We start from the raw sequence: 23,315 nt of genomic DNA, 5'->3' as shown, positions 1-23,315 counted from the left end.
GTGGTTAGATGTTTAATCCCTGTAGACAGAGAGGCCTATGGTTTGGGGACAATATTACCCAGAGTTCTAGAAATTCAGAATGGAATCTGGTGTTTGCTATTAGGAGGCTTAGAGCCGTTGAACATAAATATGTGGCAATTGAGCTGGAACAGTTAGCCTGTGTTTGAGCTTTTGACCATTTCGATTACTCTCAGTGGGGCAAGAGGTTTATGAGATCAGATCATAAAACCAGTGGTAAAAATCTTGTCACCCGGCAGGGAAAGGAACTCTGGGACCAGAATAGCAAGATTGTGTTTGGAACTTCAAGAATGCTGTTTTATGATGTGTTTGATTCCCACTCAAAGAGTGTCACTGCTGTCAGTTGTCATGCACCCCTTTGCAACATCCTTGCCCCAATAATAATGGTGATGAGTCTTTTGTAATATCTTCCATAAGGGAGAGGGTGGACCACAATTTTTAGGGTGTTTCCAGGTGGCTGATATCAAGGACGAGACTCTCGAGCAAGTTGAGGTATCTCACAGAGAGTTTGCCCTCGACCTGAAACCTCAGTTTATTCATTTATGTAACTTTAAATCTTTCAGTTGAAGGTGCTTTGGTAAAAAGAAATGGAAAGTGCATGTCACCTGAAAGTGGCAGGCGTAAACCGCTAGAGAATGGATATCTAGGCCACATGGGCATGTCTACATAGAATACATAGATTACACTCTTGTTTGCCTTGTTTTGATTAGGAACGAAACAAGTGGGTGAGAGATTGTGAAATCTGTGCTGATTCTGACAAATATGCTAAGACCTCTTCTATGCCTGTGTGTCCTGTCAAATGGCCTTACTGTGCCTGCAAAAATCTCACTTTAGACATTGTGGGGTCTTTCAAAGTGCTGCATAACAAATTAACATGTGCTTTAGCTTCAGTAGCCAACCACTCACAGTGGTCCAAAGTGAAATTTGTTGAACATTACAATAACAGCAATGTCTTGGATTCCTCATAGATGCATTTTGTAAGAAAGAAATCCCAGAAATTTTTGTTACGGATAATGGAGTGCAACTGTTTTCTGCTGAATTAGAAGACCTTTTGGGGAAGTACATTGTTTCGCACTTCACCACAACCTTATATGATCCCCAATGGAAATGGTCAAGTCGAACAATTCAGTATTTATTAGGAATCAAAAAAGCTGGATTCTGGGTATAGAACTTGGTGAAGGCTTGATTACAAGGCTAACAACTAACAATGAGCCAAACTGTCATGCCCTTTGAAAGTCATTAAAGTTAGCATGGTGATCCATAATGGTAAATGCTGACATGCTAGAAGGGTATCTAAGTGGAATGGGGACATCCTTTCAGAGTACAACCCTGTGATTAAAACTCATGGAGACAGAGAAATGAGTTTCCCTCAGCAGGAAGGATTGGAATTACCCGAGTTGGCCCTTTTAGTGCATCAATATCTACCAAGGTAACTACCCCTTCAGTCTCCCAGCCACACGCTCCTCCCCCCACCACCTCTTAGAAGGCAGATACTCCGTTGTTTTTAGTGTCAAAGACAATGTCAGATGTAGGAAAGTGTTGTGGAGACTAATGCAGGATTGTTCTTATTTCTTTTTATTTTGTTTTCTTCTTGTGTTGCATACTTAAAGGGAAAGAAGTGCCATATTCATAATAGACAGCTTATTGTGTAGTTATTATGCTTTGACCTTGTCCTTTCTCTGTCTTTTTTCTCTCCTACACCACGCTCTTCTCCTTCCCAGTATGCAGCTTCAGAATTCTGTGTCCTGGACGTTCCATTATTTAATTAATGGCAGTTGCTAGGATGTCAGAGGTGCTGCATGACTTAACCTAATAAATCTTTGTTTCTGTTTACTTCGTGTACTTTGTTACTACAGTTGTCTTTCAGAGGTCAGATCACCTCCTGTCATTTTGACTGTGACCTTTCTTCATGGAACCTAGAAATAAACGTGGTATAAACATAATTGAAAGAAAGATGACAAAAAAGTAAAGAGAGGGAGGTAGGCATGAAAGTGGCTGTTGACAGAAATGATTGAAATGAAGAATGACAAAAATGTGGTACAAAAGGAGAACAAAGATGGAATAAAACATGAATTGTAAAGGTTAAAAAGCAACCCAGGACATAATAAATCAAATAGAAAGGATGAAAATAGGGGTGGAGGGGAGCAGAGCAAGGAAGATAGGAAAGTGGAGGGCTGCCATAGAAGCAGTAGAGAGGGGACATGAGGTAACAAGCATTTGCAATGCAATGGGTCTTGCATTTGCTCAAGTTACAGCTATTAACGTTGTAAACGCCCTAACCAGACTTTTCTTGCCACATAAACTCAAATTGAAAAGTAATACAGTTTCACGTAAGAGAGCCGATTCAAAGCATCATGCCATGAACGCGAAGGAGACAAACAAAAGGAAAAAAGTTTGCTCGCAGTCTGACTTATTAGCAAAAGTGCAATTAGCCATGTAAAAGGGTCAATGTCCGAGGCAGTAACCAAACTGCCCCAAGGTGGAACAAGTGTAAAGCATTTACTAGTGATAACAAACGATTTTTGAAGGGCAAGCCCATGAACTAGCGCTAGTGATGGGCGTGAAGTGGGTGTGGTTAAAAGCCCAGATAGATAAAAACATGTCGTAAAAGCAGTGCTTGCGTGCTCCTAAGCTCGACCTAAAAAGGTGGGGGGTAGGGGTGGGGGCAGGGGGATCGAAGTTGTTAAAAAAACAGGGGGGCCATAATATGTCTTGCCCGGGGCCTAAAAATCCTATACTGAGCACACACGGCGGATATCAGTCCACTAATACAAAGCCAATTGTAAAAATACAAATTTTTTGACAGATAAGCGCCCATTTGCATTTTTTAAGACACTTTTTATTTTTATCATAAAGGTTACATGCTACTGATATAGGGGGTTATTACAACTTTGGAGGAGGTGTTAATCCGTCCCAAAAGTGACGGTAAAGTGACGGATATACCACGAGCCGTATTACGAGTCCATTATATCCTTTGGAACTCGTAATACGGCTGGTGGTATATCTGTCACATTTGGGACGGATTAACACCTCCTCCAAAGTTGTAATAACCCCCATAATGCGCTGTCATTCTAGCCTACTGCCTTTTGAGAACATTTGACCTGCATCAAATATATCTTTGGCATTTTGCAAAAATAATGTGGCAGTCACTCTTCCTTAAGAAAATTTACAAACTAATTTACAACGAGCATTTTTCTTTAAAGTGTAACTAACCATTTGGAGCTCAAATGTGTTTCCCCTGTAGGCACTACTATAAAACACATACAGCTGAAATAGGTCACATACAGAACTTCCTTGATGTCTTGGCCCTCATCCCCGAGGACACATTGCAACCTCACCGAGGGTTCTTAAATAATGTGAAGTCACAGATGAATGTTCTGTTTTCCTGAAATGATGTGCCTTGTCTTCTGCTAGAGGTCATCACTAAGGCGAGCACAGTGCAGCGAGAGGTTCAGTGTCTTGGGGATACCCTTAGATTTTGCATTCTTTTTTTTATCTCCAATAGGGGGTTGTTTTTTAATTGCAGAATGTGTCACTTAACACTTGACACCTTTATGCTATGCATAGCTCTTCTTGTTAAAATGCCTTACTTTATCAATGTGCCAAAATAGCGTGTTATTTTTACTGCAAAATGTAAACACACACCCTGAAATAAAACAATAGGGCAGCCTGTTTATTATTAATCGATTTCCGTACCAATAGCACTTACTGGCAAAGAGAGGTACATTAAGTGGACATCATTGAATAAATGTTTTCATTTACTTATCTTATTCTCACAGAATCAAAAAAACAAAAAAACATTTGAATGTAAATTAAAATACCGGACTAATATACTGCAACAGCGCTCACATAAGCGAAGTTGTAACTAAGCCTGTAAGGCGGTGGTGTAACGAAACTGGAACCTGACCCCCCCCAACACCCCACCTACCCCCTTTGAAGGAGCACACAAAAGGAAACAGAAGTTCGCTCGCAGTCAAATGTATCGGCAGTTGTGCAGTTATCCATGTAACAGGGTCAATGTCATGCAAAGCACGGAATAAAGAATGCACGAGAAGATGAGTTAGGAAAGGAATGGAGGGAATAGGGATTTAGGGAGAAAAGGGGGGGGGGCGAAAGTTATTGGGTGGCAGTAGTGAAGAAGACAGACCATAGCCGAGGAAACAATGAATTTAGTTTACTTTCGATTGAAGAGGAGCAAGAAAGATACACTGAGTGGCACTCCGGGTGCAAAGGCCACTCCACTGGGGTAGGGGGCAGCGGCCCACAGCATGTCATGGCAGTGTGTCAAAGCTGAACAGACTTTTTCCTCTGACTGAGGGTAGCTGGGTACCATTAGGAGCTTTACCTTTCTTCTCCTTGGTTCACATGATGGCGGTGATCTGTGGTAATCACAGCAAGTGATGGGGAGGGTGTTGAGTCTCAGTCGGCCCCATTCTCTCGGTGTTTGAGTCGGAAAGCGGAATTCACCTTTGTGAACACATCATGCAAACACATTGTCCATGTTTAATTTGGCAAAACAGACCACAAACATGTTCCTTTGGCCCTATTTAGTAGGGCACATATGTGTTTTTTTAAACATTGTTCTTAATGTATTGAAGGCATATTAATAGTGCTTCCTCCATACTACTTTTATTGTTTTATATGCACAAACTCATGTGAAAACCTCGTGCGAGCCAAGCACGTTTCAAAACTTGTAAATGCTCACGTGATGTGCCCTGACACAAAAACGTGGTGGAAGTTCCATCAAGCTAATGCGAGAAGGAGGCTCACCTAAACAACCGTTTTTAGGACGGCTGACCCAAAACAGTTCTGTTATTTGGTCTGTGTTGCTCTAAGTGTCCTAGGAAGAAAACCCCATAATGAAGCAGCACCTTGGTCTGGATTTATGGCCACTTTCTTGAATGTACTGCCTTAGCAGGGTTAAGGTGTGCCCCCGAAGAAGAATGATCAGAAATCAAGTCAGAATATTAAGTGTAAGTTGAGAACTGAAAAAGGTGATGCAAAATGTTGCATAGTAGATACCTTTGACAAAGGACTAGTATTTACGTTGCATCTTCAAAAAGTCTGTGCACATACACGTTAGCTTTCTAATCAAATTATATAAAGGGAGATTAGTGAATAGTAGACTTAAAAAAGCTATAAACTGGTAATTAGAATGTTGTTGTATCAGCCCAGGAAATACTTCAAAGAGAGCATACTGCCTATAGATTAACAAAAGTACTACATGTGCACCAAAACCTCTCCAGAAAGAACCCAAACAGTTATTTTGACATTTTTACATTACATGCACTTAGTGATTTGCCCAGTACATGTTCTTTGCAGCAGGCACATTAACCCTGTGCGCTACCTTCTGATGACTACAAGCTTCCACTAGACAAAAGTGCGTTCTCTCTCTAGAAAGGACATAAATCTCGAGTTATTATGCCATTTTTACATTACATGCACTTTGTGATTAGCTTAGTACACGTTCTTTGCAGCAGGCACATAAACCCTGTGCCCTACATTATGATGAGTCCAAGCTTTCACAAGACAATAGTACATCCTCTCTCTAGAAAGGACATAAATCTCCAGAGTTATTTTGACAGTTTTACTTTACATACAATTTGTGATTTGCCTAGTACAGGTTCTTTGCAGCAGGCACATTAACCCAGTGCACTACCTTATGATCAGTCCAAGCTTCCACTAGACAAAATTGTGTTCTCTCTCCAGAAATAACATAAAGCTCCAGAGTTATTTTGCCATTTTTACATTACATGCACTTGTGATTTGCCTAGTACACGTTCTTTGCAGCACGCATAGGCCCTCATTACAAGTGTGCCGGTCTTAAGACCTCCACGGATCTGGTGGTAAATACTGCCACATTACAAGTCTAGCGGTTTTGCCAAAACCAAACCGCCATAACGCCGCCAGTACTGCCAGGGCGGTCGGACTGGCGGTGAGCACCTCTGGCCCGGCTGCAGCCATACGACCCCTGGCGGAATTATGACTCAGCAAACCGCCAGGCTTTCTGCGGCAGTCAACCCACCACGAAAACTGTGGTGGTAATGCACCCACTGGCAGGAATCCCCATTCCTGTTGCTGGCACACTTACCCCCAACTGCACGCATACATCCAGACACCCCTACTTGCTCTCACACAGACAGAGATGCACTCCCACTCATTTAACACATAGTCATAAACGCACCCACACTCATCAACACACTCCCTGACATACACCCCCACTTGCTTGCACCCATACAAACACCCCTACTCACATGCATCCCAATACACACACTTATTCACACCCCGACACCCCCCTCCTCTCCGCTTCCATTCAGACACACACACCTTCCACACACACATACATACACATAAGCACTCATGCACACCCATACAGCAACACATACATGCACACATGCATGCCCCTTGCCCGCACTTTTGGACAGTCCACCTGCCTGTCTGGGTGAGGTGGTCGTCTGGGAGGGGATGGGTGTTGGCGTTTTCATCGCCGGTGGTCTTTCCAGAAGACTGCCAAAGTTGTAATGAGGGCCAAAGTAATTTTTATAACGGAATACAAGCTGGGAATACAAAGCAGAAACCTGACTAGATGAACTACACATGTTTGTCTATGAAACTTGAGCTGAGTGTGCGTGTATTTATAAAACTAACCTCAAGGAGAGCTTACAGTTGATTATGCTGTACAATGGTCAATATTTTGTAACTAATATTTCAGTTCAAGACTAACTAAGGATCATTGATATCATGTCAAGTGGCTCTCCTCAAGCGTGCCAAAAATCATGGGTGTTTTGTTCGACTTCCCAGACTGCAGTAAAGGGACAGTGCTCGAGTAAGCATGCATTCTTGGAGTACAATTATTTATTAATTGCCACGCGGGCAATGTCTCCTGTACCGACTTCCAAGTAAGTGTATTTTGCACCTGGGAGTAGTTTGTGTTTTAAGGGCCTTGGTTAACAAAAATATTCCAGTAGGCCTACTAGCCCTTTGGTTGTAGGCAGGGCTACTGGAATTATGTGGCAGAAAGGATCAAAATATAATATGTGGCAGGGTTGACCAATTAATTTGGCAAAAAAAAGTCCAGTTATTAATTTACAATGCCAATAGATCCAACTCAAGTAAATGTAAGACCTAATGCATTGCAAATGCGTGTTAACTATGGGAGATGGTATTTTGATCCTCATAATACATGGTCATGCAATGCCTGGCCTTTTTCTCCCTCAGTATGGTAACAGATAATTTGTAATACTTGTGGACTCTGTTAAAATAAAAAACATTAAGGAGTAGCTTGTAATATTGTAACACTTCTAAGTAGTAATAAAGCTCCTTGATGCTTTATATTGTATGGAAACAAGGAGATAGATACCTGCCCCCTCATGTATTGGGCGCCAGCGGTTCAATAAACGTTTTAACATTTATCACCATGAACAGCTCACTACAGATTTTCAAGATAGAAATTTTCGAAGAAAATGGTTTGGAAAAATCAATCTTTAATTTAATTGTTTGTCACGGTTATGTGCTCATGAAGTCGTTTCTCAGAGCGTCCTATCTCTAGCAGCAGGCGTTTAACATAACAATTCGACTATTACAGTAGCCTTTTCATTCTCTTGTCACAGGTGAGTAGGGTATGGATGTTACATCGATTCGAAGTTTTATAAAGAGCTCGACAAGTCACCTTGCAAGCACTTCAGGTCACTGAGCTTGCTACAGAGCACTGTGTTTAACCTCTGATTCGCCTGTTCAAGTAGTGCAATGGGTTCCAAAGTGCTTTTTGCAGGCATATTTTTGTAACATGCAAGTCGATTGATTGTTACTGATCCTCAGTTTTTGTAAAGCCTGCTCCCATGTGTTTGTTTGAGTGCTTTGGAAACTTGGAAATAAAGCCTTGTAGAGACATTGTTTTTGGACCGAAAGCCAATGAAGAGATTGCAGGTAGGAAGAGGTTCTGCTGCATCTCTTGAAACCTAGAGTCAAGCTTGCAGCAACAGTTTGGATCTATTAGACTCTAGCTATGTTGTATGTCGGAATAACGACATATAAGCTGTCACAATAGCCTGTCCTTATGCAGAAAAGGTAAGAGCTTGAATAATGGCATTCCTAGACCATTCTGGAGCATAGGAAGGATTCTTCAAATTAATTTAATTAGGTAAAAGGCAGTTGAGGTATTTTTGTTGATCTGCTGATTGAAGGAAATAAATCTACTGTGCATCAACAATAGAATGTAGGGGGATGAGATGTTTAGACCACAAGGCATGCAGCCATGCCAAAAGTTGACCAAATATAATAATTTTGTTGTTGTTGGCTGCTGTACTCAAGCAGTTTTTGAACCGGGTCTATGAGCAATTGAATCCCAGTCCAGCCTAAGATCCCCTGGGTTTCATCAGCATAACAGTACAAACTGAGACCAAACGGCTAGGTAACAGAGGCAAACTGAGAATGTAAATATCAAAATGTTTTGGGCTAAGAGCAGAGCCACTTGGCTTAAGTGGTGTACTCTTCTAATATGCTTTCAATGTCACAATCTTACCTGAACATTGGAAACGTAAAATGTAATGATAATTTTGTTGGTTTAGACATCATTCATGACTGAAGGTAACTTACTTGTAGAAATAGGAGAGCATTGTTTTCAGTTACTTATTTAAAATGTGAGATTTGTGTTCCATTGTTTCACAGTACTCAAAAGTGAATAATATTATTGTATTATTATTATTACATTTCTGCTTGTTGAGGTTGATGGAAGAAACAGCTTTTGGTTTTTTAACTTATTTACAGGTTACTGTTTTGTACTTTGCGAAAAGTGCAGAACTTGCAGGTATTCGTTCCGAGACTCTTTGCTTACCACAGCAAGTATCTTCATCCCAAATTTGGGAGGGAATCGTCAACCAACATCCAAGGTAATTCTTGTATATAATATCTTCTGTATTCTTGACTTGAACTTCTAAAGTTCCAAGTATCAAGAGTTCCTAATATCTCACACAAAATCTCACATTAGCTGCAGGAACTCATACTCTCTAATGCAAAAAGAAATTATGCCTTCAAACCCCAATTTTCAAGAAAAAAGTTACGTTACACAGCCTTCAGGCAAAGAGCCCAGCATCTGGAATACTCTCCTCTAGCACATTAAAAATATTAATTATTCTCCAATCTTTAAAGATTTCTGTAGGAGAGGCTCATGGATAAACACAATTGTTGTGATTAACTCCAATAATCTTCTTTCTGTGTCTCACATATTAAAATATTGTCTTAATGATAACCACTAAACCCTCTGTAGTCCCCATGCTCCACATTTCTTTGCATTTAACCCCCTAATTAATTCTGGTTCTTCTTTTTCTGTGACTTGAACATATCTCAATTATCGACCCCCACAATTTTGAAATTCATGTATAACATATTACCATATGTATCAATCAGAAAGCAGTTCACCTTTGACTCCGACAACTAAAGAAAAAATAATAATTTTATATATATAAATATATATATATATGTATATATAGCAATATAATATTTTACTTGACTGAAAAAAGGTAAAAGTAACATTGTAGTTAGGTGAAAATGTTAATTTAAAGGTGTTAATCTAAAGAAATAAAATGAAAGAATTATAGTTATTTCAAGTAACTGTAACTTGTGCCCCTGCCATGCAGAGTGGTGTTGTCAATGAAGAAAATTCAGTTGTGTCACAGAACGTCGTTAGTGCTGTAATATGTGAGGTCAAAGCCAGTGCACGGGAGAGTGTAAGTTGTAATTCTGAGTTCCAGGAACTACCATAGGCTGCTGTGTCCCTATTATGGATGCATAGTTCAAGTCGACCTCTGTGAGTCCGTGCTCAGCTAGCTTTGTCCTGTTCTAACATGTTTTACCACTGTGAGGCGGTGTGTGTATGTATATATATAGATTGCTTGACCCAAGTCATAGTGTATGATTACATGGTATCTGCTCTCTTTCCATTAGGCAGTTCTGCCCAACTTACAAATGCCACCATCACCAAGCAACATCAGTACCAATCTGTAGTACTGTAATACTCTCACCAGTAGTAATGACAAACTGTATCCCCACATCTCCTCATACTGTCCAGACTTGGTCCTAACAGAAGCAGAAGGCGTCCATGCTGTTGAACATCACTGCTACTGTATTTTAGTTTTAAGCTATCTATAGTCTATTTCCCTGGATTGTCCCTTGCAATGCTTGCTTCCATCCTAATAAAAAATAGGCTTTACTTCTAATAGCCAAGAAGGCATTTGAAGGCTGCTGTGATCATTACCTTCTCCATCATGTCTTAATGACACAGCTTCAGTTAGTATTTTCGCTCAAGTTGGCCGCTTCTACCCGTCCCCCTCGATTAACTTCAAGCTTTCAGACATGGTCATAGAGTCTGAAACAGACGGTGATTCAGGAGGACACATAAGCATCCATCTGGTGGGGGGGGGGGCATCTGACCAATCTGAGCCTAGGAACTGAATGAAGCCATTAAGAGTGATCCAATCTTTGGGTATCTATAGACTGCTCTGAAACCTGAAATTGTCCAAAGTCATGGCGCTCTATTTTGTTTCAATGTGAGATGCCATCATTAGGTCAGACATTAATTCGTCCCATTGGTTCATGATGTAATAAACATATCATTTCAAGGTATTTTGTCTCGTCCACAAGGTACTGCATGGCCTCTTCGATAAGATACTCTGCCAAATCATTAGTTCCCTACCAGCCTCTCATCATCAAGCCTCAACCGACTTTCCATGTGGTGAACCAACTAGAAGGGATTCAACAGGAAAGGTTTACATACCTGTAGTTCTCTTCAATATTGAACACACTTCCACTCTAAGTTATGAAAGTTTCTTTTTCAAGTTGAGAAAATTCATTTCTCCATTCTAACCTTCAGTTAGATTTCTTTCCTATAGTTTGAGTCAATGGACATCTCATCAGTACTCAACGGAGAAACTGTGTTTACACTAAATTGTGTTCTCATTTAAATTCTTGCTATTCTAATAACGTGTAAACTTGTTGTCCAGTTATAGTACTGGTAATACTGAACCTTGTAAATTTTCTCTTATAGCTTTAGTGGTGGCTGGTGCCTCGAAAAAGCTGTTCAGGTATTACTGAAAAAGGCGAATTGGTATCCGTCTATCACTGTGAACCCTCCCCATATATAATTGCTTCCTATGCTTTCAAACATTTAGGAAAGTGCAACTAACCCCTTCTTCATAGGATTCCCTGACCACTTGGATAATGCCTGGATGGGTTTTTGTCACTGCTAGTGCACAGAATAACTATCTGTTGGTGGAATCCAAAGACAACATCAGCCTGTCTGGGATGAGATTGGCAACACTCTATCCATGCCTTTCAACATTGTCTCCCATCCCATTCTATCCTCATAAATCTTCTTCTTTAGTTTTAGGTGAGAGGCTGTGCCCTTGTCTAGCTGGCTTCATTTTTTAAAGAACAGTCACAGGCAGGGTCATCTCAGCTTTAATCAGACTTTAAAGTTGTTTGTTGTGGGTTCTGTGATGTCTTCTGATTAAATCCCACTTTATTAAATGTGTATGTATGTCCTTTAGCTGCATTACTTCAGTCCCTTTTTCTTTTCCTGGACTGTCCCAAACTTGAATTCCAGGCTCTAGTATTAGCAGGGCCAAATTATGTAAATCCAGCCTGCCTAAATAATCTTCATAGACTTTACATTATTCAGAATGGTGCTATATTGCTTCTGCTAGGGCGACCACATAGAGCTATAGTTGGGTCCACAAAATACATATAAAAAATGTTTGCTCATTGAGGGCCAGATGTAGCAACAGAAAATTTTGCGAGTTGCAAATTGCGAGTCATACCGACTCGCAATTTGCAACTCGCAAAATTGTATGCAGAAAGGTGTCTCAGACACCTTCTGCGACTCGCTATGGGGTCGCAAAGACCCACCTCATGAATATTATTGAGGTGGGTCGCATTTTGCGACCCCACAGCGAGTACCTGCACTCACAGGGATGGTGGCCTGCTGAAGACAGCAGACCTCCATGTCTGTGACTGCTTTTTTAATAAAGCAGTTTTTTTTTATTTATTTTTATTGCAGCCCGTTTTCCTTAAAGGAAAACGAGTTGCAATAAAAAAAAAAGAATGAAACCATTTGGTTTCATTTTTTCAGAGCAGGCAGTGGTCCATTGGACCACTGCCTGCTCTGAAAAAATATTTTCAGCGACATTCACAAAGGGGAAGGGGTCCCATGTGGACCCCTTCCCGTTTGCGAATGAGTTACCACCCACTTCAAGTGGGTGTTAACTGCGAATTGCTTTGAGACCACTTTTGCGGTCACAAAGCAATTCTACATCGCGGTGCGAGTCACAAATAGGAAGGGAACACCCCTTCCTATTTGCGAGTCGAATTCACAGTTTGCGAGTCGTTACCGACTCAGCATCGCGATGGCCGTTTTGCATGTCGCAAACTGCGTTTTTCGCAGTTTGCGACATGCAAACCGGTTCCTACATCTGGCCCTGAGTCACCTTGCTCTAGGAACAAATGACATTTTCAGTCTTGTGGTATTCTTTCTAGTTCATAAAACAAAATTAGATTAAGTGAAATAAAATAAAACAAAGTATCATAAGATGTATTTTTTCTAGAGGGACCTAACTAATCAATACAATTTACCTTCTAGTTTGAATTAAAACTTGATTATAACAATCCTACTCAGTCATCTGCCCATAATTTTACTTTCTGGACCATCCTGAATAGAATTTGAATTCTCTAGGAACATTTGAAATCAATTGCTTTCTCCTTCTTTTTTAGATAGAACGTACAGAATGTTCTCTGTGTTGCCTATGGTTAGAAAGTATCATTAACAAATGCCCTCTCATTCTTCTTGGTTACTGTCAAAGATTCTCAGACGGTTAGGAAGTATTTCTACCTTTTTGGATATTATTTTGAATATACCTTTCCAAAATTTTGTTCATTTTTCAGTCAGCTTGCATATCTTTCAGGTGTCTGTATTCTCTACTTTTGAAAGAATTAAAATATTTGCTAAACTTTCTTATCCGCTCTGGAGTCCAGTATGGCCTGATATTAAACATGAGAAATGTTGTTCTGTAAGACCAGAAGTAAGTATTATGCAGCAGTAGCTAAAACAACTTCAGCCTGTTATCTAAGATCACATTAGATAGAATCCCATGAAAAAGAATATCACAACCAACTAGTCTCTGCCCAGTCCACAAGGGTCATCTGTTACTGTCTTCTTGTCTTTCTTTGCAGGATGGCGGACAGTAAAGTACATCCTTATAGTTATGTGCTATAATTGGTAGGTGGGTCTTTTGTACTAAGCTGTTTGACTGGGATGGTTTGATGATATTCTGTTTTCTTGGAGAATTGTTATTACTTTTTACAACTGAACCTGTTTGATCTTCAGAATAATGTCCGACACTTGATGCTCCAGTATCCTAGGACTTGTTTCTGGAGGGAGCATGCAACCTGTTTACATTCCTGTGACTTTTCCTGACCATAACCTAAAGTGGGCCAGCCGGTGCAGGTGCATGGCTGGATCCTGGATTAATTGCAGGGAGGTGATGGCAGGGGCGCTCCTCCATTAGGGCAGCGGAGCGTTGCGCCCCCACCAGCAGCTGCAAAGCTTTTACCAAAAAAAACGATAATAAACTGTGTTTATTATCGTTTTTTTGGTAAAAGGGCGGGACCACGGAGGTGACGAGCAGTGCGGGGCAGTGCTCAGCACTCCCTCTCAGAGTGCATGTGTTTTTGGCCAGCCGTCTCGGGCCAGCCGTCCAGACATGTGCACTAGTTTCTCTCCAGTTCTGCAACACAGTTGCCGGGCTAGGGAGAGTCTGCACAGGCTCCCACTCTGTGAGCTCCCAGCCGATCCTGACGCTGCTTTGAGTAGCATCAGGATTGGTTGCAGGGCAGGCTGGGAGGCTCTGCCTGCAGGGAGGGGCATTCAGGTAAGTGTTTTTAAAAAATATATTTTTTAATTTAAATCCCCCCCCCTCCCCCACGATCCGCCCCGCCCCTTCTGCTTGCCACGAGTAACAACAGGGTGATGGAGTCTGCTTTCTACCTGAAAGTTGCAATTGGCATCTTTTGAGAATATGCATGGTCATGGTCCAAGTATTGCCTGCTGCTTAGTATGTGATTTTCATTTCATCCCTGATCCTCAGCCGTCCATGCTCTGCAGCCAGCTCTGTCTACAGGCAGGTTGTAGTCGTTTTAAAGCACTTGGGGGATCATTGATCCTTTAGTAATTAAAGAAAAAAAGTTTTACCTCTCATGGGGGGGTTGGATGAACCTGTGTGTGATGGGACTGCAGAACTTCCTGCTACGTTTCTGCAGAGCAGAACTGTTTGAAGAGCTGGAAAGGTCCTTCATGAATATCACAGAAGCTGCATCAAACACACTTCAGACTTTTAGGATAATCAAGCAAGTCTTAGTTATAAACACCTTCTTAAGCCAGGGCTGTGATGAAGAATGTGTCTCCTGAGGAAGAGAATATGTATGATGATTCCTCTGAGGACTTGGCCATGTAAAAGTGGAAGTGTGGGGTTGGCTCAGAAAAGTGGGGCACAATATTCCTTGATCTTGAAGGACGATCAGCTGAACAGAAGGAGAACATCTTCAAATATGTCTATCATTGGATGTCTTTGATTTTGCCGCAATGATGAGTCACAGCAACACCCATTGCACGCCCCTTCCATGCAAAGTGCTGGGCGTGAAGAGGCTGTATTTACAAGGTGGCATTATGTCACAAAAAGTGGCTTAACGCCACCTTGTAAATACGACACAGGGCATTGCGCCACCGATGCGTCACAAAAAGTGACGCTCCGGTGGCACTAGGGGCTCTTAAATATGCCCCATTGTGCTTCAAGCTTCAGTCTCCTGAGTATACCTTAATTGCTCCAAAAAAACTCTAAAACACAGCAATCAAGTGGAAACAAGTCTCCCCACTAAACTTTAACTTTTAAGAACCATAACAGTAAAAATAAAAGGAACACTTTGTCTGGTACTTGATTCATCACTGGCTATCTTAGAAAATGTTGCTGCCTTGTAATATCTACAGAAGATTCCACCTCCTCCCCTTTTTATTGGAATGGGTATATTTCCCTTTCTAATTTGGGGTTGTTTTTTTCAGATGAATTGGTTTACCTCTGAGTCTGGGTTGCTCTGATAAATTTGTCAGAGACATTACCTGTGATGGGAAGGCAGAAATAAAGAAATACAATCTTTTTTTCAGTTGGGATTTCTGGTCTGACGTTCTTCATCACCACTGGGGCTGCTATCATATACTAACAAAGTGTGCTATCAAATGATATTTCTATGAAGGATCCTGAATGGGAGGTCTCAGACCAATAAGACAATTCTTGGTCCCAGCTGTAGTGTTTTGGGGCCCCCATATTGTGACCCCCTCCAAGTGGGGACTAAGTACCTCTTTTTTAACTTGACTCTCATAGTGGTGAGGCAGAGTAGTCCAAGGCTGGCTCCTAGAGGTGCTGTGGACTAGAAACTCATAACTCTGCAGCACATCAAATAACATACAGTAATCGATGTCCAGTCATTTTCTTGAAATAAATATACATACACAGCTAAATACTACGCACAAGGGCAGCCAAACCCTAAACCCAGACAAGACCCCATGTTCTGAGGTTCCTTCGCCCACTTGCGGTCTAGCAGACCCTAACAACTAAAACCACAATAGCTTCTATAAGTATCTATAGCACCCATACAAAGGTATGCAGTTATTAAAAGTGAGTCCTCTTCGGGATTTGTCAAGGGTGTTCACAATTTTCAAATCAGGTCCACAGGCCTGACCATACACGCCATATCAAGAAAACCAACATTTTTTAAATCTCAGACCTATTGGGCTTGACACAGTTTTAAAAAAAAATGAAATATGGGCATTTCAATTTCAATTAATATGTCAGACTAATATTGTTAGCCTACACGTTACCACAATTATGATGACGTTTGGCTTCTGGTATCACAAAGCAGACCTATTGTCCTTGCTAACAATGAAAAACAAACATTTCAAGGGAAATTACTTCTTCTTCTTTTACACCATTATGTCTAGCAAGATATCCGGACCCAAAACATAAAAAATCCAACACCCTCAGGGTAACACATACGTTTGGCATTAGAAACGTCTTATTTTGGTGCCTAGATTTTCCCAGGGTAACTATTTCGGTTCCCTGAGAACCTTAGGGCACTGATTTTGTCCCTGTCCACTATGAACATACGGGAGTCTACTGTTGCTCCATACAACCTCATAAAAGAAAGCACTTTGCAATGCCCCTGCCCTTCAGGGTACACTGTAGTAGCCAATACACACAGTTTTCATTAAGCCCTGATAATCCATGTAGCGTTCCTTCACCCCAAGGTGCTGTTTTTCTCAGATTTTTGATGTGACCGTATCAAGGCCCAGGAATTAATTAATTATTTCTTTTTTCCTCCTTTATTTCTTTTGATGTGTCCTATGGCTAGAAAGTCCTTGTTCTGGTGCTTCTGCCTTTGTGGGGTATTGTGCATACAGGTCCACTCTTTTTCTTGCTTTGCTCTCTTCCTCAAATGCCATGAAACAAGTTTAGCTGTCGCACACCCCTGACTCTCCAGCACTCTTTTCACCTGGAGAGAGAGAGAGAGGGCAAGACTGCTGCTTGTCTCCCTTGTCCCATCCCACTCCGGAAATTCACTATCCGACATAGGCTGTGTGATAAGGTCCTGGGGAATCCCTTGGTCAAATGGCCTGCTCTTTTATCCCCAATGCCAGCAGGGGCTACTTGTTCTGCTGGTTCTAATCAGAATGTGATTGTAGAAATAGTGCTGTTGTGTCCCTCGTCCCTCCCCCCCCCCCCCCCCACACCCCTGACAATTTCCACCTCCACACAGGATCCTCAGAGGTTAATTACTTATTCTGCTTTGAATTCCTTGATGCCATCATGCCCCTCCAGCTCCACAACATCCTCTGCAGACATAGAATGTACCATTATTGCTCAGAGTGGACATTGCCAACCCTATTGGACCAGTTTGCATGGTTTTTTTTCTTCTTGTTGGTACTGGTGGCTCAATCCATCCACCTTGGGGCACGCTTGTGGGGTCCTCTCACCCCAAACATTTTGATGAGGATACTTTAGGTCTTCTTCCAGTTTATGGCTCTTCTGTTTTCCCCTTCTAATTAGCAGTGTGTCTGTAGAGTCCTTGACCGCCCTTCCTCTCAGGTCACTGTTGTCTCGTGACCTAGGCACTTCACACTAGCAGTACCCTACTGTCTTCACAGCAGATCAGTTTCCCTGTCTGCACTTTTAAGCACCCATGGTTTTAGCCATTTGCAGGAACCTGTGACACCCATCCGTGGGGTACTCACAAACAGGACCAGTCCACAGAAGTCAAAAATATCCCTACTCTTCAAGGTCCCCAGCAAGTTCACTTTTTACAGGTTCTGGAAGAGAGTCAGGCTAGTAGCCTTGAGACACAGTCTGCAAGCGTCTAAAAATATAAGTCCAGAATGAAGTCCTCCATGTTTCACAGAGAGGTTATTGAACAGCGCTGTTGCTTGTGGTCATTTTTTTCCGAGGTTATTCCCTCATGAAGACTTAAAGCAGAGGTGGAGAATTCTGGAGGTGGGGGAGATCTACCCAATCCAGTGATACGTACTGCCTTTTTTCCCTCAACTAGCTCTTCCAGAGATAAGTCCAGCGACTGTTTAATACCTTACATAGTATTTTGAGAAGAAACAAACGTGGTATATCTCTGTCCCGAGCCAAGCTTTGACAACCCAGGACTTGTTTTTCCCCTTCAAAACATCAAAGGACGCCTTGTGGTGACTAGAGCCAGAGATGTGCCTGTCCTCCCTTTGTCCCATATGGGAACATCCTGCAAGCCAGTTGACAGGAAGATGCTGCTATCATCTATTGTGATTACATCCCCACTTCCTTACTCTGCATCCCAAGGATAGACCCATTGTTTCAATGGGACTTTGATCTTCCAGCTGAGGCAACACAGCAATAATGCCCCCAGTAGGGGAGCTCAAAGTATAAGTGTAATCAAAGCTGGCTCAAGGAACTATGCCAAATTATGCAAGATATGAAAAACTCATAGAGCAAAATGGACCTTGAAACCTCATGCCAATCAAAAGGCACATTTTAGGAGCTCTTTATTCAAAGTGCATTCCCGTTTAAATAGAGCATTTCAACAAACAACAATCTTTTTGAATTCCCAGTTGAATTATCAAATCTTAGAAGGCAGCAACCAATTTATTCTCAATCTTACCTTTGACAGTCCTACCTGTACGCAGATGCCAGCTGGGCCACACAACAATCTTCCCCGCTCAGAATGCTCACGTGCACGTACACACGTGTTCATGTGGAACCTTCTAATAGAATCTTTCCACAGCTGCACACAATCGAAAATTTCCATAGAATGGACACTGAAGTTTACAACTCAGATCCATTTTAATCCACAATTTACAGTGGGTCATAACCCATTAGGTGGCCCCAAACCAGGAGTGGTCCAAAGAACAGAGGTCCATTAGGGAAAAACCTGACATTTTTCGCCGAATAGAAACTACTACCTTACACTTCCAATGTGACCTCTGGGTGTTTTTTAACCACTATCCCCATCCTTACAAAATCGCCTTTTTTTGTTTTTTTTTGGAGAATGACTCAGGAGGAGATTATCTTTGGAACTCTTGGCTAAGGGAACTGCCCACCATTGATGTTGTTCTCAGTTAGCAAGGTGGAATTTGAGGCTCTTTTAAGCTTTAACACCTGTTGACGTCACCATCAGCAAGGAAATATAGTGATAGCAAACGAGTACATTGCTACATGTTTGATTAAAATGATTTCAATTTGAGCCATTTTTAAGCTCGAATACCCTTTCATGTGCGGAAACCATGCATATGATTTATATAAAAAAATAAGACTTAACTCAAAAGCGTCATTTTCACAATCACTCATGGCTACATTGGTTGTTATTTTAAAGGAAACCTACTGTTAGGGGCCCTCTTAACAGAGCTGATAAAACAAAAAACACAAACACCAAACTTACTTTTAGTGTCCGTTTTTGTTTTTACTCTTTGTCATGGCTGATATCAACTTGATGAGTTCCAACTATAAACGATAACTTTAAGTGTGTATAGCAAACTAAGAATTCATACATTTATATATAATTGGAAAGCAAGTACCCACGTTTTTTTCATTATTTCATACTACAAATGGCTGTTATTTTTTTCACATGCAAGAAACACATACCTGTGTGATTGGAATATATACATTGCATACAATTACATTCGTATGTTATATGTATTAACGTTTGTATTTTAGATTTGTATGTAACATACAGCAATTGAGTGCGATGGTATGGTGATAACTGCTTCCTATGACATCACAATCAAAATGAACTGTCTGTACTAATGAATTCGCTATTTATTTTACCATGTTTGCTCTGTAAAAAGTATATCTCCAGCAGAATATTTTTTTGTCTTACCGTCCCCTCAGTCTTGCTGTCATTCAAGACCACGTGGTCCTCGCCGTCCGTCAGGAGTACGTCCCCCTCGGTGATCAGCTTCTGCTCCTTCAGCCAGGTGACGAGGTCGCTGTTATTCCTCCTATCAGCGGGGGTTAGCTGCGAAGAGATATAACTAGGTACGTCTAGTTTCCTCTCCGAGACGGCTGGTGGAACAGGGCGGCGCAGGTTAATGTTTCGGATGGCTTCCCTTATTTTTGCTAGATCTTCTGCCTCATTGCTTGACAACTTTGTCGCCTCACCTTTACCTTGCTGCCACAATCTTGATTTTCTGCTGCAAGGCGCCATTGTGCTTTGTGTAGCGCTAAAAGTAGTGGGAAAAATAATGTCGTTTCAGTATATTTATACAAATGAATGAGCATTTAGACAATACGCTTTCTGCGTCCCTTTTTGTGTTGTCATCACATGCATGTCATAATATTATTTTGTCTGTAAAGCTTGATAAATTACGCAGGAATATATATATTTATTTGTGTACTCTTTGCAGACTGCTGCTTGTTTGCACTAGACCTCCTTGAAGAATTAGTTTTAAAAGTGCATTTAACTCGTTATCTGTATGAGCCAGAACAGGGATGCAGCTCAGTGAGATTCGAGGGCGTGAAGCCCCCGGATCCCAGTTAGAACGGCCGGGCGGCATGGTGGATGAGTGAGCTGACAAAGGGATACAGCACCTAAGAGGTAGCAAACCGCTGGGGGCAGCTTTCATGCTGCTTTTTTTTTTATTAGACTCTTTTCATCTAGTAAATGTTTTTGGAAATTGTGCCGCCAAATGAATTATTAAGCTCCAAATGTTTTTCAAATTTTTTTGGTGAGGTAATATCAACTAAAACCATTTTGAAGAGGCTCAGGCTTCCTTGTTGTGCTGAGCTTGGTTGGTGCAAAATGGGACTGGGATTGAAGCTCACGGTCTAGCTCTGCATTTTAAGTGGAAGGGTTGTTGTGTTCTCTTGACCTGCCTTTTCATTTCAAAGCAAACCTCCAAAGAACAAAAAACATTAAAGAGACCTGTTTGCGTTTACATTCCCTTACCCCGCCTCATAATATTTTGACATTGAGGCCCAACTCACAAAGTCAGTTACATGACTGAAAATGTGTTCCTGTAAGGAATTCACCAAAGCCATTACTGCTGCATTATTGCGTGTCACAACTTCTTAAAATTATGCAGTGGTAAACCCCGGGAAATGATTTTGGGTGGGCAGATCAACCAAGATCTGCCTTGAGAGTTTGTCAATGGCCACCATCTAGTGAGTTTATGGATAGTCATAAACTCCTGGGTGACTCTTTTCTGTTTTGGAAACTGTCAGAGATTTGCTCCAGCAAAGTGCTGAAGTAAACTGACTTCCAGGCTGGGATGGGGAATGGAACATCCCAGCATTTTGTGGGGTAGAGGCTAAGGGTTTTTTTTTATGCAGAAAAGTATTCTCTATGAAGAAAAAAAAGTACAATGAGAAAATTTACTGTTTGAACAATATGCGTGTTTGAAATAGTAAATTCAAAACTGTTACATGGCGTTGCCACTATGTTGCCTGTAAACCTAAGACTGGAGCATCTTTCCTAGGCTACCATTGCTTGTGAATTCCAAAAAGTGGTAAATTTGCACCAGACATAGGAGTGCTTCTAGGGGTGCAGATCTACTAGATTTTTTTTTTTTTTGTGGGTTCTCACACCCTAAACGCCCCCAATTAAGCTACACCAAGCCAGATATGTGAAGAAGTCCTATGTTTTCAAAGATCTGCACATGCACTTTGAGCTATTGAGGTGGAGAGATTTAGGACTGCTTACCCTTTTCATAATCTTACCCACATGCTTGGGGTTCTTATACATTTCCTGTATAATACTGTCTTTATGCCCAACAAAGAAGCTCTTTTCAAGAGTCAATTTGGCTTACTTTAACCGTCCTCCATGTGCAGTGGTGACCTATCCCTGGAACATCCCATGTTTTATCTCTTAAGTTCAAGGCCAAGGTAGTCCACCTGATGCTATGCTATTTTGTTACTCAGTAAAATTTCCCAGTGTTTTCCTGGCTGCAAGTTGCGTCCGGGAACTGAATATTCCACGACATCTGTACCAGGCTGAACATTTTTGATTTTCTGTGACAACAAAAGAATCAGGGCCCACTTCAAGACTTGCAAAATGTGGCAAAGGAAACATTTGTAAGGTAAATAAGACTGAGGCTCTAATTAAGACAGGGTTGCGGTGGCGGTCGGACCGCTGCAAATGTGGCTTTCCCGGCCTCCTCATTACAACTGTGGCGAATGCGCCACAGTCGGACTGCTGGCACCGCCAGATTTCGGCAGCGCTGCCCGGGGGATTAAGACCCCTCTGTCTGCCAGCATTTGCATGGCGGTTACACCGCCTTGTAAATGCTGGTGGAGATTGGGTGCAGGTGGCCCCTTGGGGGCCCCTACACTGTCCATGCATTTGGCATGGGCAGTGCAGGGGCCCCCATAGCCAGTCCTGTCGTGCTTTTAGACAGTGAAAAGTGCGATGAATGCTGGTGCACCCTACTCAGCGCAACATTGCAGCTCCCTCAATTATGAGCCGCCACCAATGTTGTGTGCTGTTTCCTGCTGAGCCAACAGGCAGAAACTCTGTTTCCGCCCACTGACCCAGCGAGAAACTCGTAATAGGGGCTGTTGGAAGGACACCGCACTGGCGGTGACCTGACGGCGGGGCTTCAGCAGACGGGCTTTTCTGTCAAAATGAGGGCGTAAATGTGCTAAGTGTGCACCACGAAGGAATTATCAGACAGTGTCAAAGTTGACAAACCCTGCTGCTGACTTGTGAAGGGGCCTTCAGCCCCTCTCAAACCTTGGGACCTATTGCGGGGAAGGAAACAGAAGTGGAAGGTTGGTATTTTGCATTCTGTGTGGAAATCAGGCACATAATCCTGGTTGAGCCGGACATTATCAGTGAGGCTGACCACTGGCCAAACCCCTTTCCTTCTTTGTATTTGGCTAACAAGGAGTTGAGTGCCTATTTTAACCTTTCATAAATACAAGGGATATGGGCTTTGGCTGTGTGTTTATTTGTTTTGCTTGTTTCTATAGCACAAGCCACCTCCACACAAACATTGCTACCTCTGAACTGTCTAGGAAGGGTATGCAGCTGAGATATGTCATACGGAAAGATCACACAGCTGAGACATATCTCAGGGAAAGGCCATACCGCTGTGACATGCCATTGGGAAAGGCCATACAATTGAGATATGTCATAGGGAAAGGCCATGGAGAACAGAACATTCATTAAGGAACTACTACTATGCAGTAGTGATAGTGACGCTATGAATTATAACTAGAATTCTTGTAATTTGCCAAGAACATTAGGCAAGAAATGATGTGAGCTTTGACTACTTAAAAACCCTAACTTTCTCCCAGTGCCAGGTCACCTAGATTTACCCTGGGGTCAAGCTTCAGCCTCAAGGGACACATTGCCAAGAAAACAAAGACAGGTTTGTAACATAACTCTCTGTTAAAGAAAATTAAACTATTTACCCCAGAAAGCGACTTCAGATCTGCTGTCCTATCCTTAGTACTCATGCATCGGGGTGGTGGAAATAGCCTGCTCCATGGCCTTCACAGACTCCTCACTGCCCCATTACTCTGTTAAGAGCATCTACATGCAATAATACGCTGCATTAAAGGCCTGAAGAAGAACGACCACATCACCCACACCCTGATAGAATTCGACTGGCTGCCAAAACAGTGCGCATCGTCTTCAAAACCAGCTGCCTCAGTTACAAAGCCATCATAACCAGCATCTCTGCCTTTCTGTCTCCCAACCTCATGATTTCCTTTGGCTCCCTGCAT

At 41.9% G+C, this 23,315-nt stretch overlaps 1 protein-coding gene across 1 annotated transcript in view; it reads left to right on the top strand.

Annotated features, from left to right (window-relative positions):
- The window catches only part of LOC138283704 (molybdopterin synthase sulfur carrier subunit-like), a 31,071-nt gene extending 11,457 nt beyond the window's left edge, over positions 1–19,614 (top strand). Inside the window, exons 2-3 of the mRNA XM_069221735.1 lie at positions 8,785–8,906; positions 19,479–19,614. Coding sequence (XP_069077836.1) covers positions 8,785–8,906; positions 19,479–19,605 — 249 coding nt within the window. The 3' untranslated portion in view covers positions 19,606–19,614. The remainder of the gene's footprint in view (positions 1–8,784; positions 8,907–19,478) is intronic.
- Positions 19,615–23,315: the final 3,701 nt, after the last annotated feature.

Source organism: Pleurodeles waltl, chromosome 1_1 (assembly GCF_031143425.1).
Source record: "Pleurodeles waltl isolate 20211129_DDA chromosome 1_1, aPleWal1.hap1.20221129, whole genome shotgun sequence".
In the NCBI taxonomy this organism is placed as follows: domain Eukaryota; kingdom Metazoa; phylum Chordata; class Amphibia; order Caudata; family Salamandridae; genus Pleurodeles; species Pleurodeles waltl.
This window is presented reverse-complemented; position numbering and strand designations above follow the sequence as displayed.